Source organism: Miniopterus natalensis, chromosome 20 (genome assembly GCF_054644295.1).
Source record: "Miniopterus natalensis isolate mMinNat1 chromosome 20, mMinNat1.hap1, whole genome shotgun sequence".
Lineage (NCBI taxonomy): Eukaryota > Metazoa > Chordata > Mammalia > Chiroptera > Miniopteridae > Miniopterus > Miniopterus natalensis.
The window spans coordinates 25,664,646-25,684,727 of NC_142100.1; the positions used below are offsets into that span (position 1 = coordinate 25,664,646).

A 20,082-nucleotide genomic window follows, 5' to 3' on the forward strand; every position below is an offset into this window, starting at 1 on the left:
CCATATATAAGGAAAAAAAATCTTTATTCAGAAAGAAAGCCTAAAATATAGTGATAGGTTGAAGCATAGTGAACTGAATTTGGACAGTAATTAGTAAAATCATCTACATGAAAATAAACTTAGTTGTAAGTGGATAGTCTTATTAATTACATCATTTAAATCCTGGAGAGGAAGTAATTTTTCAATACCAGTTTCAGTCAATAACCACATTATTGGATATCAGATGGTGAATTTGCAAAATAAAAATTTTGCAAAATAAACCATCACGCGGAAATTGCCAATTCATAAAGGATTCAAAGATTTGACTCGTAACAATAGGACACCTGTGTACTGCAAAAGGTATCATAAACAAGTGAAAATAAACATGACAAATAAAAAACATAATTTTACAGTGTACTTAACAAAAGATATATATTTTTAATAAAGAGTTCCTATATATCAAGTAAACCCATAGAATGAACAAAGCATAAAAAGACAAGTCACCGAAGAAATAAAAATTGCCAATACAATGATCCTCAACCTGAAAATCTGGGAATGCATAGGTACACATGCATATGTGTATAGCTACACATATTTCCACAAATATGCAAAGGTTTACCTTTTAAAATGTTCACTGCAGCACTTAACAAAAAATTGTAAACAATATTGAATAAACTATTGATGCTACTATGCAGCCATTAAGAATAATACATTACATATACTGACAAGGAAAGTGTAGCATAATCTCATTTTTGTTAAAACACATACTTGTAAGACTTATAGATACAAAATACTAAAAATAAAAATAAAAAATTTCTTAGTATTTGCACAGGAAGTTATACCAAACTATGAACAATGAACAATGAGAACTGAAACTTGTAACTTGTGATTATATATATCTATATATATATATGAAGGACTTTTACTTTATATTACTTTGCATTTATAAAACAAGTATGTATTACATTTATAATCAGCAACAAAATCAAGAATTTCCATTTTGGGAAAGAAAAAAACATTCTGTGTTTAGAAAAAGGCCTGGTGAGAAAACAAATTTCGACATGAAGGATAATGGCCTGGGCGTCCTATCTATGGGTTATGGCTTTGTTACTCCTGCTTACAATTTAAAAAGTAAGCGTTTTAAACAAAGAAAAATAAAGCATCTTAATTTACTCTTTAAATGGTTATAAAAGGGTATATAATTTAACTGCAAATGAGAATGCAATGGAAGTGAAACCTAATGCTTGGACACTGACCACCAGCCGCTCACAGGCTATGGGATGGGAATTTTACAGAAAGGCTGTTTTCTAAATTATAAAATCCACAGATTCAAAACCCAAGTGTGAATCATGAGACCATGCTCTACAACACTATAAGGAAGGAGCTCTTTCACTTTAATCTCTTACAACCTCATTCCTCCCCCGTCTCCATGCAGGTATTTCTTTTGGAGATTTAAAAAAAAAAATCCTGTTTTATTGGACAGCTGCCACTTTCGATATTCCAATATTCTAGCTAGATTACTGTTGGCTTACAAAACATGCTTGTTCAGAATCTTCTAATTTATTAAGAATTGCCTGGCCGGTGTGGCTCTGTGGATGAGTGTCGACCCAGGAACCTGGAGGTCAGGGTTCGATTCTGGGTCAGGGCACATGCCCCGGTTGCAGGCTTGATCCCCAGTAGGGGGCATGCAGGAGGCAGCCGATCAATGACTCTCACCATTGAGATTCTCTCCCTCCCTCTCCCTTCCTCTCTCTGAAATCAATAAAAACATATTTTAAAAAAACAAAGAATATAGTCATGGCTCTATAATTGAAAACTATGAATACTTTAACAAAATAATCTTAAAAACATTTTAAAGTGAACTGATACCATTAAATCAAACAAATACATTAAGTTGAAGGAAAAAGAATTATCCTAAAATGCTTTAGAAAAACACAGCTGTGTGCACGTGGAATCTTGGGAACAAAGTCACGCCTTAGAAGCCACTTGGATATTCACAATTGTTACACCACCCTCGTTGGTTCTACCTTCTAATGATAATCTACAAAGCAGGAGACAGAGGGGAAAATTATTCCAGCGGAGAACTTGAAGAACAGAAGCAACTAGGAGGAAACCTCTTGTTGGTAGTAAGTAGACCATTGAATCTTTGACCACTAAAAGAAATGCCATCTTTTGAAAAAAGAAATTGGTCATTTGGTATTTTAGTAAGGCAGAAATTTCTCCACTTACCTGTTGAAGGAGATGACAAAGAGCTGGCTTTGTTTTAGCAACCTGTATATTGCAATGCACATTCCTCTGAACCCAAGGCAAAGATTAGAAACCGGTCCCCACCCCTGGGCCAAGTCCATCCTGAAGTCTAAGTGTTTGGTTATGACCTCACCTACCCACACCTGGAGACCTGTCACAGCATGGACAAGTGCAAACAACACCCTGGTCCCCCACCCAGTGTTCTTCATAATTAATACTCAAATACAGCAAACAGAATAAATTTTTTAAATGGGGCACCTACTAAAGGCAACTACTTCCCATTTTTCTGGGCCCCTTTCTATAAAATGTCTCCTCTCTCCAATTTATTCTGAATTCTGCTTAAGGATTTCTCTTCCTAAAACACCTCTTGGATGTTTTCAGTGAGGTCACTGCACTGATAAATCTTTAGATCATTTTTCCTAATAAAATTCAAACCCCAACCCACGGTAAAGCGATCAAGAGTTCTTAGCATCACTGTCTTTTTTTCTACCATCCTACAATTGAGTGTCTGCTTGTTTTTTAATGTATTTTTTATTGATTTTCGAGAAAGGGGGGAAGGGAGAGGGAGACAGAGAAACATTGATGTGAGAGAAAAACATTGATCAGTTACCTTCTGTATGTGCCCCAACCTGGGACAGAACCTGAAACGCAGGTACGTGCCCCGACGGGGAGTCAAACCGGCAACCTCTCAGTGCACAGTATGACGCCGACCGAGCCACTCCTGCAGGGCAAGTGTCTGCTTGTTTCAATGACTCGTTTTCTTGCGCCATACATTTCAATGCTCATTGTCTATGGAAATCCTCCTACCTACCCTTTAAGGATTAGCTCAGAGGCTCTCTCTTTCCAGGAGTCTTCAAATACCCTCCAAATGAACTTAAGCCCGTGGCCCCATGAATTTGAAGCCAGTCCTCCCGAGGTGCTTCTCCCACCACCCCAAAACAGCCCGTGTACCTTGCCCTCCTCACATGGCCACTCAGCGGATCTCATTAACGAAGAAGGAACATCCATCACTTTCTCCCACTGGTGGATAAGCTCCTTACAGCAAATTCTGATTGTCTTCTCTTAATGCCCCAAAGCGCATACAACTTAGCACCAGTTGCGTCCTCAATACGCAGAATTGAATACATCGAGAATTAGGAGCCGCCCTGGCTGGTGTTGCTCAGTTGGTTGTCGTCCCATTTTCCAAACGGTCACCGTTTTGACTCCCAGCCAGGGCACATGCCTGGGTCGAGGGCTTGATCCCCAGTAGGGGACGCGCAGGAGGCAGCTGATCGATGTTTCCCTCTCTCCTTCTCCTTCCTCTCTCTCTAAAATCAATAAAATCATATTTTTTTAAAAAGGGGGCACTTAAACAACCACTTTTGTGATTTAGGGAACAGGCAAGTCTCTGGTTGGAGACTGGCCTCAGTAACCACTGCTTGAATGCTGATGAGTCCCTTTAACCTCTACGCCATTGAAGTTCTTATGTTATATACATAGTGTGGTGACATTACTTATCCGATAGAAATACGAAGATAATGAAAGAGATTACTTTTATTATATACTTCAGCTCAGAAAAAAAGCCAAAAGTACTTAACATTTTATTCCACTTCTAGCATGTTCTGTGAGGGCCTTGAAAATAAATTTCCCCTTTTCATATAGAATTTCCTTCCCTTTATTGTTTATAGAACAGTCTACTGGATGGCTCAAGTTCTCAAAATGAAAATCTAGAATGGTTATACTTTGCTCCCTCTGCTGGCCTAAGGACAGGATAATACCTGGTGGGGCAAAGTAGGTTTACAGTTGCGAGTTCCCGAGAGTTTACTCTCGTATTATTACTTACTGTATTATTTTCCACACAAACAACTGTAAATAGACTTTTGCCCCACCTTAAACTACCTGAGACTAATAGTTCAAAATCATCTAAATGATTATCTTCATGAACTTGACTATAAAAGACGTAACAGTTTCCACATCAAGATAGGTAAAAACCATAGTTTCAGGTCCTGGCCGGGTAACTCAATTGGTTACACCCAGGTTTGGGGTTCGATCCCCAGTCAGGGCACATATAAGAATCAATCAGTGGTTGCATAAATAACTGGAACAACAAATCAGTATTTCTCTCTAAAATCAATAAATAAAAAGAAACACACACCATAGTTTCAGTACTTTCATAGATTTGACAATTAAAAGCAATTTTTTTATGGCTACTTTCTATTTTAAACTATTATTCTAGGGTTCACCTCTAGAATTTTATTTTTTTTACAAAGGCTAGCTGCCCTCCATTCTTTTCCCCCGCAAAATGATTACTATTCTGCTGATTCTATATTTAAGGCTGAAAACACACAAATTTGCAATTTCTTGTATTTCCTTTGTTTTCCTGTTGTTTACATTTCCATTAATTTCTGCATAATTTACTTCCAAATTTACAGGGTTTTATATACTTATTTAACTGTGAATCACTTTTTTGTATTCAAAGCCTTAGGTTATGTATATGAAAACTAGTTTATTACGCCTTTGTACAGGATGAACATTACCTGTACAGCAAGCTTAGATGGAGGAGGCAGTTACAAAAAAGTAAAAGTGTTATTAAAATTGACATACGTAAATCACTTACAAAAATACCCCAAATGGGGTAAAGATGCTCATCCCTGATTTTTCTCATTTGGTTGTCAAAGTTGAAATGTGATTTTAAAATGGTTAGAATTTTTCCTTTTAAAAAGTGATATATTAAACTTATATACAGGGTAATTAGCAAAATGTAGAAAGGGGAAACGATGTACAAAAGACAGATAAAAACCATCACTCTGGGAGGACACTCACAATCCAAAAATAGTATAAACTTTAACAAACTATCTCTAGACCAGCTCATACTTACGTTTCCCCCCAAGTTTTTAGCAGTGAGAATAAAATATAGTAAACCAGCGAACCTGATCTTTCCATTCATTAAAACAGGCCTGACTTTGGGCCACAAACAAGCCTCGGGTGGATTTTTAAACAGGGAGGGACAAACAGGAAGACAGTTTTACCTGTCCACTTAGCACTAGTGGCCAGAACGCAAGGTACAGGCAACCAAACAGGTCTTGCCCCGGGTCAGGCGTTACTCGGAGGTCTTCTTGCTCTTCTGCTGGTTTCGGGGCGAGTTCTTTAACAAGCTTCTGATCCTGAGGTACATCCCCGTCGACTCTGCCATATTCTCAAATTCAAAGGGCGTTATTCCCGTCGCGAACTTGCTCATGTCAGGGATAGGGCTGTGGGTTTTGGCGGCTGCGGAGGGACTGGTGTCTGCGTGCAGGAGCCTCTGGCCGCCCCCATTCGCGATGTCGCAGTCCGGCGCGGCGCTGCCATTGCCGAGAGGGGCACCCACAGGGCTGCCCTGTGCCGCCTCCCCCCTGTCCTCGCGCAGCAGCGGTGCCTCGGAACCTGGGCTCGAGGAACGTCCGACTTCCGATTTCTCTGCGCAAGTGTCCGGCTCCTCGGGCTGCTCTGGCACCTGCTTTTCCGCCGGTCTCGCCTCTGGGGCAGGGAGGTCTGGCTCGTTGGGACAAGGCGAAGAGGCAACCGAGTTTCCGGTCAGAGGCGTGTCGACAGGGATGTCAGAATCGCTGTTGACGCTCTCGGCCTGCTCCAGGGCCGCCCAGATCCGCCTCTGCTGCTCTTCCAGCTCCTCCAGAGTCAGGGTGTCTTCGTCCACGGGCGCAGGTGCCGTCCTGGTCTGCAGTGGGTCACCCGGGATCGGCGGCAGGGTGCCCTTGGGGAGCGGAGGCATGAAGGTGGGCGCAGTGTCCCGTGGCAGTGGGGCAGGCAGGCCAGGGGGCAAGGGTGGCTGAAACTGAGTGGCGTTCCTGCCGGGAGAAGCAGGCAGGGCCTCTGCATCTGAAATGAGAAAGTTAACAGGCTTCAGCTGTCACCACGCTTGGCTTCACTAACACGTGTTACTTGAACTCGGAGGCTTTCAGAGCTTCAATGGCCAAGAATAACTGGCTTGAGGGGAAAACTCTGTGGATACTCACACCACGGCCATCGCCTCATCCTCAAGCCACCTGAAAAGAACACCTGCAGGGGGAGCTGTGGGACCTTCTGGTGCCCGGAACATTAACCAGCCCCACAGGGAAGTCTGTTTTCATGCTGTGAGCATCATTTTAGAGCCAGGCACTACGGACAATCGCATGGTGAAATGGAGAAATTTCTAGGGAGTCTGCTGTAACCGAGGGTGGGGTTCGTGGGAGAACATAGAATGCTTGATGGGAAATGCAGGCTGGCTGGACTGCTGAGTGTGTGGAAGGCTGAAGGAGACAAGGCCGAGCAGACAAGGCTTATCTCTAATCTGTCTCTAGCCTAGACTGTGCCTGAGCTGCGGGTTCATGTAGCCAGATGTCCCAGACACAGCAGATCCAACCTGTGCAAAACAAAGGATCTTTTTCTAAAACCTGGATTCTTCTCGCTAATGGCAGCAGCCGCGATATCTGGTTAAGGACTCCAAAACTGAAAGCTGCTGGCCACCTGCGAGCCCACCGCACCCTCTGCTGCACCCAGGATCGGGGCTCTCTGGGGCCCGCCCTTCCTGGCACACTGTCAGAGCCACTACGTTACTTCAGGCCGCTCCTGTTGGTCACTTCAATAAACTCAATAAAAATGTAAAAAAGGGCAGAGCAGAAGACCCTCTCTCCAGCTGGGGCGCATAAGGGCTGCCCCTCCCTCAGGGCCGCGGGCGCACAGCCTGCGCGTCCCGCCCCAAGGGAACCGCAGCGCGCGCGGGGACCTACCCGAGGCTGGCTCCATGTGGGCGGGCGCTGCACTGCCCTCCTTCTTCGCCTTCTTTGGACTCGTTGGGCTGGACCGAGACGAAGGCCTCTTGGAGGCAGACCTCACACTCGGCTAACGGAGAAGCCAAACCACAGTCAGGCAGGGTAGGCGGAGGAGGAAGCCACCCCTCGCTTAAATGTGACGCAGAAAACCAACCTGAGCCACGTGTAGGTGCCGGGTGAGCTCAGCACCCTTTCCTCTCACTCACCAGAAAACAGAACTTGTACACAGGGCAAGGGAGGCAACAGGCCGCTAACGCGTGACGGAGTCCCACGCCAGGGGCAACACACTTTCAGAGGGCACCCCGAAAGTCCCCTTACCGCTTGGAAGTTAGAAGTAAGGAAGCTGGCGAACACGTCCTTCTGCTGACAGGCCTGCATGGGTATGGATCCAAACACCCGCCACTCCTGGGGGGGGAGGCATGTGCTGGGAAAGCGGTGCGCTTCGAGGCTTTGCTCAAAGCACGTAAAGGGGAGGTCTCAGATTACATTTCTGCTTCACATGTGACTTTTCCTTTTTGGGGAATTAATGCAAATAATGGTGCACTGAAGGAAAAGTAAACCTCAACTCTGATGAATATAAGATTTCACTTAAGAGTCTAGCCAACATAGAGGAAATTAAAAAGTTAAACACGTAAGTAACACAGTTACTTCTTTATGTAACGGTGATTACTAAATAAGCTAACATTTTGAACAATCTACACATCTCAGAATAAAAAACAATATACTTACATCTGGAATTCCTCTGGGCGTAGATATATTAAAACCCGGATAGTTTACCAATTTCGAGAGATCATAAGTGACATTTTGATTCTGTTGTATTTCTCCAGCTTCTGTTTCCCCATTGGCATCATCTATTACAGACCATCAAAAGGGTTAATATTGCTAGAAACCAACATCGGTCCCTCTCCAGACCAAAAGGAGACCTAGAAAGTGCTTTATGTGCAAGGCAAGAGCATTACTCTGTGAATGGCTTTAATTACAATGTCTGAACCATTAGATCAGACTGTTAAACAATGAGAACAGGTTACTTTGATAAAATATTTAAAACCTTGGAAAATCTGGTTCTTCCATGGGTTGCTTAAAGTCTGTTTTGTGCCTGGCCATAGTGACTCAGTTGGCTGAGTGTCATCCTGTGCACCATGAGGCTGCTGGTTCAGTTCCCAGTGAGGGCACATGTGGAGGGCAAGGGATCGATGTTTCTCCCCCGCCAAGCATGTCCTCAGGTGAGAGTTTTTTTAAAGTCTATTTTGCAATGATCCTATGATCTGCCCAATGCTCTATCCCAATGCTTTTTTTAATAAGCTTTTATGTAATGCTTACTATGTACCAGATAGTATTTTCAGATAGTGTTTTAAATAGTTTACAAGTCGTATAATTCACTTAATCTTCTCAACAACGCTGAGAGGTGGATACTATGAAAACAGTTCACAGGCGAGAGTGGTCTCTGCTACCTGGGCACACTGAAGTTGCCTTATCTAATCTAGCATTACCTTTCCCATCATAGAGCGCAAGCCCCGAATTCTCCAGCTCGGCCTCTTTGAGCCATCCTGGGGGGTATCCTAGCTGGCGCATTCGATATATAAAAGGTGGAAGGCTCTTGTCCGTCACGCCCAGTGCATCCTGAAGTTCCTCACTAAGTAAAAAGAAAAGAGAAAGAAAAAAGACTGTGTTCTTTTTGGGATGAAAACACATACTACATCGCTGTTTTAAAACAATTCTTACATTACTCAGCATGTGACACAGTGCCTGTCAAATACATAGTTAAGATTTCAATGAACACTTTCAAATGAATTGATGTATATCATTGAGAGCCTTGCTAGAGAAAACTTATATACTGATAATTACTCTAAATACACACTGTCTCACAGAAATGACATTCTATGGTGAATGGACAGGAGTTACCTAATAACTCCTGGCTTGAATCTTCCAAATCTTTCTTCTACTTCGTCTGCATGGTACCGCTGCTGAAAATTCTGATTGTTTGTCTCCCCACAGGCATCCAAGTACTCTTTTCTCTTTTCACTTATTCGAGCAGCATTCCGAGGCTAAACAGTAATGCATTTGAAAAGAATGGTATCAAGCACTTTAGAAATATTTCAAAAATTAAATAAATATGAGCACTTTGCTTAGGTCAAGCAAACAGACTGTTTCGGTTTTAATGTATAACGAACAAGTTTAAAAGAGGGTGGATATTTTAGAAAAATAAGCCAGAAAGAGAAGCAGTCACTTGAATTTCTTATTACTTTAGTATTCCTATAACCTAAAATCAAGTTTTTAGAATACGCTGTCTAAAAATTGACTCTCATAATGTTCCATTCATCTCAAATACAGAGGACTGTAATCAAGTTTTAAAATAATCTAATGCCTTCAAATTTAAGTACAAATTTGAAAAGATTTCAAACTCAAGCACCACAGGAAATTAACATAGAAAGTTTCTTTGTATCACACAATGTGATCAATATGTTGAAAACATTAGAAAGCTCTGGTTCAAAGATATTTTTTAGAGAAGAAAACTTTACCATTGAGCAATCTTTCATTTGATGGTCTTCAGAACCACAATTGAAACAGTGAGGCCTTGGCCTATTTGGTCAAAAAAACACAGATTTTCACAATGTAAGTGAAACTATAAAAGCAAATCAATAAAATCCTAGAGGACAGCAAAGTGTGTCAAAGAGAAGAAAGCGCATCGATCACAGATTACTGAGATCTGCAATGGGCACACTTTCAGCTCCTGTACTTAGTGATTTAAACAAACAGTACTTTTAACCAAGAACCCCAAGTTCCCGACTCATCTGTTACCTCTGAGCTGTCAGTGGTTAGTACCAGAAGCACTGAGGCAAACAGACCATTCTTCCTTTAGGCAACATGGAAAGGGGCAGATGGTTTCAAGACAGCAATCACAGTGACAGCAACAATTAAACCTTTCCACCCACCCAGACACATCAGGCATGAACCAATGAATTCCAATCAACAGAAGATCAATTTAAACGTTTAATACAGGTCTGTACATTAAAATTATAGCTTCATCTGTACTTTATTGACAGTAAGCCAGCAATAAAGAATATTAACTTTTCAAGCTAAAAGAGTTTATGATTTGGTTAAAAATAAATTTTAAAAAGCAGAAAACAAAACAAAAACAACTCCCCACACAAACCTTTTTGCCTTTACTTGTATTTCTTGCCCTTCTAGAGAAACAATGTGGCTGAAGACTTGATGGTACCTTTAGTGAATTTTATTAAGGAATAGTTATCATAGTCTGCAAAATTGGGTAAGGTTTTTTTAAAGATAAACTTAATGGCAAGGTGCATAAAAGATCTTCATTCACTATGTAGGATACTTGGGTATTTCCCATCCTTCGGTAAGCTGAGGGTTTTCATTTAGTAGCGGTTGCCCCAATTTATCAAGGCAAAAATTAGTAAAATACAGGACACTTCCTACAACCTGCAGAAAACAAGTCAAAAAATATTGCTATTGAAGCAGGAAAAAGAAGACAGTAGATAAGACTATGATTAATCGCTGTAACAATTATCTTGGATGAAATTATCAGAAATAACCAACTGCCTAGTTAAAGGAGCCAGATTTTGATGTGTAAGTAAAAGCTACATCTTTACATTTCCCTATGCCTCCACGATTACTGAGTTTTTCCTCTCTGGATCATTACTATCAGCTGCACCCTCTCTGGACTTAAAAAAAAAAAAATAGAAACTTGCCCACAGCTCTCACTTTCCCCTCCAGCTCCCCGTTTCTTTGCTTCCCCTGCAGCAAGACTCTCAGAAAAGTTGTCTATATTTATTGATTCCATTTCCTTTCCTCTCAGTCTTTTCCTTCCATTTTTGGGGAAAAATTTCAGACAGAAAAGTTGAAATGGTACAATGAACACCCACGTGCCCTCCAACTAGACTGTACAATTGATAACTGACGTTTCTGTATGCACATCCCTCCTCTCTCCCTCTCTCTCTCTCACACACACACACACACAATTTTTCTCACATTTACTTTTTACTGAGCCATTTAAACAAAGTAAGTCGCCCCCACTATCACCTTAAACTGTCATTTTATCTCAACTTTGAGAGCACATTAACTTCCTAACTGGTTTCCAGCTTGTACATGCAACCAGCTACAGACTTTCCACAGAGCCAGCTCTTTTAAAAATTCAAGCTATATTATGTCACATGTCTACATAAAACAATCCAATGGCTTCTCATCTCATGCAGAGTAAAATCCCAAGTCCTCTCTATGGCCTGTAAGGCAATGTAAGTGGAGCCAGAGGCATGGATTCAAACCCTGGCTTCACCGCTTACTAGCTAAGGGACTGCTGGCAAGTCCCTTAGTCCCCATGTCTGTTTCCCCACCTGTAAAATGAGACAGATAACAGCATCCTCAGGAGTAATATCTGTCATGAGCTTAGAACAGTGCTGGCTATAGAGTGGACAAAGTATGCTTGCTTCTGCCTCAGGGCTTTCACTTCCTTTCCTACCATGCTCCTCTCTCAAATGCAGGAAGGCTCACTCCCTGCATCTCAGGTCTCGGTTCAGAGAGGCTGTCCGTCACCAAACCCTCAGCACACAAACCAAAACCCCCCTTACTCGCTCCTCAGCCTGTTTTAGTTTTCTCCCGGGCACTGCCTTCCCCACTAAAATGTAATTCAATGAGGGCAGGGACTCTGCCTTTTTTCTTTCTTTCACTACTATGTCTCTGGAACCTAGAACAGTCCATGGTACAAAGGAGCACTTAGCAAATATTTATCAGTGTTTATTAAAATTAACAAATGTGCAAAATTCCCAGTTTCCAGGCAGGTGCCACTAAACCCCCCAAACCTCAGTTTAGAAGGGAAAAGTGATATAGTTCAAATCCAGAAATCTTTCTTTCAAGTGCCTGATAGCATCTGTCTTTTGACTCCAGTAACATGGAATTCACTTTTTAAAAAAACGAGACAAACTACTTTGTTTTTCACATGCCTGAGAGAAATTCCTACCTACTAAATGGTGAGTTGAAATGTGCCTCTTTGTTCTCAATCCAATCACTGGGCCTAGTCCTGCCACTTGGCACTACACAGGGTGACCTGAAATGACACCTTTGCAAATAATAGTCTTTTTGCAGAGATGTGAAATCCTTTGTGCATCACTTCAAGGAGGGTTGTGGGCTCTTCATCATCCCAGCAACCCCACGTCTCTAAACTGTGGTTTCTCAATGGGGAAACCATTGAGAAACATGAAAACTAGACTTCCTTTAACAGCATCCGGGGTTCCATCATCATCTTCAAAAAATTTTAAGTTACAAAAGTCACACCACTGCATCGCATTGACACCGCTAAATTCTACACAGGTACTGAAAAGACCTACACACAGGTTCATCCCTGTCAAGCGTCTTCTATTATAAATCTGCCGTCTGCCAGGTTGGCTGTTTCTCCCTCTCAGCTTCAACCATTTACCAGTTCAGCAAGCATGCTTTCCATACCTTCCTCAAAGTTCTTGAAAATAAACACAGGTCAGGACAAAAATAAAGTCCTCCAGACAATGTCTGTTTTGACCCCAGGTCACAAGAAAATAGTTATTAAAAAGCAAACCATAGTATTTAGAGGCTGAAGCCTACACTGTTGTCCGTAACAAATTTAATGAAAGAATGTGTGACCACCTGATGGCACAGGCCTCTGCCACATCATCGCTTCAACACTGCCCAGCTGACACGGGATAGGAAACACGTATCTGCAGAATTCTAAAGCTAAAATGCCCAAACTTACACTAAAAGCTTCCTTGTTGTTTTCAACAGCACAGGATTCTTCTACTTTGTGGTCCTCTTCTAGCATAACACTGGATGGCTAATACAAAGGAAAACACACTTTACAAAGGGTAACCAGTTTTCAACTTTACAATTTAAATATTAGCAATTTGAACACACTTTATTTTCTAACGCGTACCATTAAGGTATATAAAAATTTGAATTCATTAGTCATAACAAGGGTGAGTTAAAGAAATTTCACAAGTAGGAAATTTAAAAAGATATTAATATTAATTATGGAAATTTCAACACTGAAACTGGCAAGGCAGACTTTATCTTGAAATCAGGTAACCAGCAAGATTAATATATTAATGGTCAAAACTACTATAACCTTCACTGACCTCAAGCCACTAAAAAATTCTTAAGTGTACCTTAAATCAAAACGTTAACAATATTTAATATGATTTTTATTATTAAATGTATTTTCCAGTTCTTAAATCTTTAAAAACTGTATATAGGTGAAAACTAAAGGTGATTTAAAAATTTAATTAATCAGAATACTCTGTTCTCCAACCTCAGAGAATAAACAGCTAAAGATCCTTACTTGACTCTACTTACCTTAATTTCTTACTTTAAAAAAGCCCAGAAAACATAATTCTGATTTTTTTAAACATAAATTCATGCTCTAATATTCATATTAAAGTTTCTCAGATTTCTTGGGGCACGCTATTGATTTTTTTTTTTAAACACTTAGAGGAGGAAAAAAAGGACAGTACATGAACTGTTGGTTTTAGAAAAAAAGGATCCATATTTTATAAACCCCAGAAATACAGATTTTGGGGGAGGGGGGGTCTAAAATTAATTTCTATACAAATCCCCGCGTTCAAGTTAGGGAATGAATAGAAAGCCCCCAACTCTGCGTGCAGCGAGGTCTGACTCTGACTCCCGTGGGAAAAGGAGCCACATCCAGAGCCCGGGGCTGCACCGGGCACTGCGGGGAAAGCAGCACTGCAGGCTGCAGGCTGCAAGGCAGGAGGGGACAGGCGGCCTGAATCACGCAGGTTCTGACTCAAGGGGACCCTCGTGGCCTGGTAACCAGCAGTGAAGAGCACAGCCCCTAATCTGACAGTCCCTTCCGTTAGAAATACCTGGGGCACAAGGTTAAAGGGCGTCTTTTCCACGTCATTTTTCTGCTGCTCCTCAAATCTTTTTACTAAGTTTGACACAAATTCCTCTATTTCTTGATGATATTGCCTGCGTAAGAGCACAAAACGGTCAGAACTCAGACAGAGGAAAACATGGTACAGACTGAAGTCACGATTGTGTCACGTGTCACTTCTGTGACTTGGTGTTTCAGGTTCATCAAATCATGGTCTCGCCGTAACACTCAGGATCTATTCCTGAGGAAACCACACGTCAGTGCCAAGTTAAAAAACGATGGTGCTAACCTAACGGTGCTTGGCATGACAAGTATTTGTGCTAAGAATAAGTGGATTTTTAAATAGACTTTATGTATTTAACTTCTAAATACATAATACATGCAAGTGGTTCGATAGCTGAAAGAAGTCAGAGGGTTACCTAACGAAAGGCCCCCTTCCCACCCTGTCTGCACGCTGCCTATTTCTGCCACCCAAAGGCAACCAATGCATTGGTTCTTCCACCTCTTCCCAGAGATTCTCTATGCACATATGAGGAAATACTATATATAAATATTAAATTTGAAAAAGTAAAACCAAAATACAATGCAAGAAGAACTACTGAGGTCTACTTTCTCCAGCTTTCCCGGTCAAGAACCGCGTTCATTGAATATTCTTCAGCCTCAGTCCGGGAGGTGCCCAAGGAGCCCAGCTTAGGCCCCAGCTGGGCAGCCAGCTTCCTCTTCACAGACCTGAGGATCTGTCAAGTCCCTTTAGCTCTGACATTCTAAGATTTCTGCAGGTGAAACACCAGGTGAGTGGTGCAGAAGTCTGACTGCTGGGAGCTAGAGTAGATCCTGATTCTAATCTGAAGGTGACAGCGGTGCCACAGCCCAGCTGCGCCCGGCACCTTGCTGCTGCTCCACTCACCACTAGCTTCCCCACCCCTCAGACCCTCAGGCTCCTCTTCTGCTAAGACAAAGAAGGTAATGGGCCTGCCACACTGGTAACACGCTGTATATGGTTCCCTTTACCATCTTCACTTTGCCCAGCACATGAGAGAATGTGATTAAGTGACATGGGAGGGGGCAAACAACTGTCTGAACCAATCTTCGAGGAAGGGACAGGGCACAGCCTCAAACCATTGCAGAACTCCAGCAAGCACTGCGGGAATGCAGTCACTCTACACCCGAGTACTCTGGAAGGCTTTCTGCAAGGGTCTAGATTTGATATTAAAGTATATCGTGTGGGGAAGCTTTCAAGATAGTCAACAGGGAAAACTGTTACCTGACGTGGGCAGAGAAATGGCTAACACCATTGTTGCAGTGCTAGTGTTCTTATTTTTATTATTTATTAGAAGCTATTTATTGGGTTCTTACAGGTGCTTGTTTGGCTACCTAGGTGGTGGTTACTATTAGCACCGTTTCCCAGTGAGGAAAGGGGACTGCAGAGGGGGTCAGCGGCCTGCCCGGGTACACAGGCGTAGAAAGTCAGAGACCAGATTCCAATTCAAGTTTACAGGACTCACGTCCTTGCTCTTCACCAGGACTCCGTCCACTGTAAGTGCGAGAGTAAGGACGGTGCGGGCGCAAACGAGCACCGCTTCCTACAGGACACACTGCTGCACAAACACCAATTCCTCCCATTTAGAAAAGGGAAAGCCACTTACTTGGAAATAACATTGTTCATAAACAGAATCTGTAGTAAAGGTCCATCTAACTTAGTGTTGTTCACCAGTATTCCACTGAAACAGACGTTAAAACATATTCTTAGAGGAGTTAAAGTAAAACTTGCATATGTACATATGAACACACGACCTATATAATTCTTAAGTACCACGGATCATACAGCATTTTACATATGTGATCAGGAACCACCAAAAACTCCCATTTTCTCAAGAAAAATCTGTTTCACCACTTTTCCTGCTTAATGGTTTTACACATATTTATATACATAAAAATATAACATTTTAAAAATATATCACACAAGAAATAAAAACTGCGGTTAATCTTTCAGTTTCCAACCAAAACGTCTCTTTTCCTAATGGTTGTTTCTTTACAAATTGGGGAGGGGAGGGAAGGACTGGGCAAACCAACCAGCAGGTTATAAGAATACATTTCTGAAAGAATCAGAGTGAATTTGGCTTAGAACTCTATGGGGAAACAACACTATAGATAAACGAATAGGTTCTTTTCGGAGGGCAAAGCACACTGCACTAAATATCTCAGACCCAAGACTCTAGGGTGGAGATGTGAAGAGCACACTGCTCTGGATCTCCCTTTCAAATACTGCAAGGCGACTGGGGGGCGGGGGGGCCAGGCCGCCGGGAAGCCTGCACTACGCCCCTGCGGGAACCTGGGACCAGCTGAACCCCGGCTCCCCCTCACCTGCCTCGCATTCCCCTTCCTGGAGGGCATGTGAAATACATCACTCTGCACTGGGAATGGTTCTCGTCAAACAGAGAAACGAAATTAAAATATGGGAAAGTTCAGAGGCTTGTTTCAATTTAAGCAAACTTCAGTTTTTGAAAAATATATCCTGCTTTTAAAATCCCATGTAATTGCACGGTCTCGGGTTGGAGTCCAGTCTGAACCATCAGTTACAGGCACCCGGCTGGGGAAATTCGAACAGGTACTGGGCTGGGAATGTTACCAAGGAAATCATGACGATTATCAGGTGTGATAACAGTTGTTGTGGTTATGCACAAAAAAGTACTTTTAAAAATAGTATGCATGCTAAAATATTTGGGGCGCAATGTGCGTATGGGATTAGAAAAAAATATGGCAAAATGGTCACTGTGAATGCAAGGGATGAAAAGCGGGTATTAATTGTACTGTCCTTTCCATGGTCTTCGTTTGGAAATTTTCATAACACGAAGGAAAAAAACAAACAAGTAAACATAATGTTTACTGGATAAAAAGGGAAACCTCGGATCATGATGGTTCCAAAGTAAGGATTAAACCAAGACGCTTGGGGTACAAGTTTTAGGGAAATAATTTTATTTCTTTTTCTTGGTTTTCTGTAGAATGCTCTATCAGTTTGACAATGTGGAGGGCACTGATTCTAAAAAGAAAATACTATTTCTTTTTCATGACACTAATGCCTACTTGTTATAAGTTGGCAGAGCCTATGATGCCATAGTCATTCGAACTTGGGTGTTTATAACCTACTTTTAAATAAATACTTGATGTTTAAGTAATCAACCCTATTGGAAAACATGCTTATCTAAATAAAATATATGTAAGATGATGATTTCTGAGGAATCGTAGTTACAGTCAATAGTTAATCACTAACCAAAAGCGAGTTTAGAGTGCGTCTACATTCTCAAACCACCCTTTCAGTCACCAGCGCAGTCAGTTTGGTCCAGCAGGTGCCAGGGGCAAAAAGGCCCGTGTGACGACCGCACCGGCGGCCCCCGATTCTGACAGCTTGAAGGAATATAACCTTCCATACAGGACGCTGGTCCTTGCACAGGTATTTCAGATTAATTCTGCAATCCTCGGTCTAACTACCCGGAAAGGTCCGCCGGGCTGCCCGACTCGCCTGTTCCGAACATCAAGTCAACACCTTCTGGACTGTCTCACAAACACTTTTTCACCCAGTAGGTCGGTTTCATGCAGTTATGAGAAGTCAAACTTTTACCTCCAACAAGTTAACCCTAAAGGATCATGAGGAGGCTCAACAACAACAACAACAAACAACACCACAAAACAAAAATGGTACAAAGATCCTCAGCGGCCCTTTTTATCAAAAACCTGCGGTTATGACTATCAGGATTAAAAAAATAAATAGAAATAAAGGCCCCCGCTAGCGCACGGCACGGTTCCCAGGTCGCCTACCTCGGCCGAGTCAGGATGTTCAGCTTCCGTCGGAGCTCCCGATGTGACCACGCGTTAAGGAGTCCTCGGGCCCCGTTCAAACACCCCGGGAGGTCGTAAAGAACAGGCACCTAACTGTGGCCGGCGGCGTCGGGAGGTCACCCGCGTTCCGGGGACTCCGGGCGCCTGGGAGGCGACGCGCGCTGCGCCTCCGTCCCGCCCGGGCCGGGAAGCGGGGTCCCCGGCCCGCAGCGCCGCCGGGTCCCGCCCCGAACCAACCCGCAGGAGGCGCCGAAAAAAACGTTTCTAACCCCCGCGCGACCGCGGCCGGGAGACCCGCCCTCAACGGCGCCGAGACCTTTCACCACGACACACGGAACAGAAAGGCGCCGTGAAAAGACCAAAAAACCAAAAAAACACAACAACAAACAAAAAAACCGACTTGGAAACACTAAAAGGTAACTTACCAGCCGCTTTCTTTCCGGGATCGTGACAAATCCTCAACCACTCGAACCCAAACTATCTATACACCCAGTTTAATAATAATAGTAATAATAATAATAATAATAATGAATCCCTACGACTGTATGTGAATAAACACACCAGCGAGTCTGGCTACCAGGGCTTGTCCTCGTGCAAAAATAAAAAAGCGGAAAGAAAACCGGCGGGAAGCGCCCACGCGGCCCCCAATCGTCGCCAAGCCGCGGACCCTCCCTCTCTGCACCCCTGGACCTTGCTCAAGGCCCCCAACTCTACATCTGGGGACCGCTCGCTTCTAGGGATTTTTTAAAAAAAAATCAGGTCTACGCCCAAGTCCAAGTTTCCGAAACCTTCCTCACACGCCGCCGTGACGGGACTGCGGCAACTTCAGACCCAAGAGAGGGGCGCCCCCGCCCCCCGCCAAGTCGACAACCCAGCAGCGGCAGCGGGCGCACGCAGCCCGAGAGGCCGGGCCCGGGCCGGGCGGCGGGAGGAGCGAGGCGAGCCCGGGGGCCCGCGGGGGCCGAGGCCGCCGCCGCCCGAGGCCCCGAACCCCGAACCCCGAGGCCCCGAGGCCCGGGCCGCCGCTGGGCGCGGGAGGAAACGACGCGGGGCTCGGGCCCGCGCGCGGGAAGGATATTCTCGGCGCGGAGCTGCTCCAGGCTGTCCTCGCACTGCCGCAGCCGCTCCCGCAGCTCCGCGTCGCCCACCCCGTGCTCGTCGCCCTCGTCGCCGTCGCCGTCCTTGAAGCGCGTGTGAACGGGCTTGGGAAGCGACTCCTCCGGGTGGTCGAACGCCTCGAACAGCTCTAAATCGCCAAAATCCACCTCTGCCGCCATCTTGGGCTGTGGGAAAGATCCGAGGGGAGGCGGAGCTGGCCACCCAGGCCGGGGGCAAGGATCGTAGGGCGGCACCTCTCTCTTTCTCACTCTCCCTAGGGCGCTAGGCCACCCTGTACGGTTTTCTGCAAACGTAGGCCCCGGAAGCTGCACAAGGGGCGGGCGGGTCCCGAGAGACTACGACTCCCAGAATGCAATGGCGCCCCGCCCCTCACGCCCGCTTCCCAGGTGGCCCGGGAGCGTGGCATGCTGGGACTTGTAGTTTCTAAGCGACTGTTCACTCATTGTTTGCATTGCGCACTGGGATTGGTCCTTTTCAAACGTTAACAAAGCTCGAGTGAATCACCGTGTTCAGACAATGCGGGTTGTCCCGGTCCTGCAGCGGAGGCTGGAAAAGGAGCGCAACGCGTGGTTTATCCCGGGTTCCGCGGTGCGTGCCAAGCAGCCATGAGCGCCGGGAACGCCAGTTTGATCGTGGACTACCGTTGTGGTCTTGGACAGCTATTCAGTTTACTGGGCTTGCTTCCCCTTTTCACGAAAAACTAGCTGGATTGTCCTGGCTGGGTGGGTCGGTGGGTCACCAAAAGGTTTCGGGTCCGATTCCCAGTGAGGGCACATACCTAAGTTGTGGGTTCATACAGGAGGCAACCGATTGATGTTTCGCTCGCACTTCAATGTTTTTGTCTCCCTTCCTCTCTCTAAAATCAAGAAACGTATCCTGGATGAAGATAAAATAAATTGCTAAATTAAACTGTTTTAGATTTGTCTTGTGCACGGAAAAGGGGACACATGTTGACAAGCTCAGGGGAGGCCGGCATGGCGGCCTTGCAGAGCTAAACTCAGGAGACCTGAAGTAGCCACATAGAAGGGTCTGAAATTAAAGCTTTCTAACGAGGCAATTCATGGCAGGTAGTCAGGTCCTGGGCAGGTATCTTTCTTGACAAAGGTCAATCTTTACGTTAACTGAGCCTATCTTACTGTCTTTTTGCATCGTGATAACATACCTTTGGAATGTCAGGCTAATTTCCTTTTTCCAGACCCCTCAGGGCACAATCTCCCACTAGAGCGGGAGACTACA

The 20,082-nt window shown here is 44.0% G+C and overlaps 1 protein-coding gene across 4 annotated transcripts; it reads right to left on the bottom strand.

The window, feature by feature from the left end:
- Nucleotides 1-4,461: 4,461 nt before the first annotated feature.
- On the bottom strand, nt 4,462-19,047 carry ZCCHC8 (zinc finger CCHC-type containing 8). 4 transcript variants are annotated; one of them, XM_016219034.2, is made up of 14 exons: nt 18,806-19,047; nt 17,707-17,749; nt 15,537-15,611; nt 13,880-13,985; nt 12,754-12,831; nt 10,351-10,454; nt 10,168-10,233; nt 9,533-9,593; nt 8,916-9,058; nt 8,504-8,646; nt 7,743-7,864; nt 7,332-7,418; nt 6,972-7,083; nt 4,462-6,081 (listed from the first exon to the last, which is right to left on the bottom strand). In XM_016219034.2, exons 1-14 carry the CDS (start codon nt 19,002-19,004, stop codon nt 5,306-5,308), a joined length of 2,115 nt encoding a protein of 704 aa, XP_016074520.2. In that variant the 5' UTR covers nt 19,005-19,047; the 3' UTR covers nt 4,462-5,305. The 4 variants fall into 4 exon arrangements, with proteins under 4 accessions (XP_016074520.2, XP_016074521.2, XP_087684705.1 ...); XM_016219035.2 differs by lacking the exons at nt 17,707-17,749; nt 18,806-19,047 and adding an exon at nt 18,153-18,610; XM_087828579.1 differs by lacking the exons at nt 12,754-12,831; nt 13,880-13,985; nt 15,537-15,611; nt 17,707-17,749; nt 18,806-19,047 and adding an exon at nt 11,989-12,203 and having other exon boundaries at nt 10,168-10,454.
- Nucleotides 19,048-20,082: the final 1,035 nt, after the last annotated feature.

What these genes read in the sequence shown, in the direction of transcription:
- ZCCHC8 (XM_016219034.2), bottom strand. Translation starts at nt 19,004, where the DNA reads ATGGCGGCAGAGGTGGATTTTGGCGATTTAGAGCTGTTCGAGGCGTTC. An exon ending in ATGAACAATGTTATTTCCAA is followed by an intron (nt 13,986 to 15,536) that starts GTAAGTGGCTTT and finishes GCTCTTACGCAG; the next exon opens with GCAATATCATCAAGAAATAG. An exon ending in ATACAAGTAAAGGCAAAAAG is followed by an intron (nt 9,594 to 10,167) that starts GTTTGTGTGGGG and finishes TTGACCAAATAG; the next exon opens with GCCAAGGCCTCACTGTTTCA.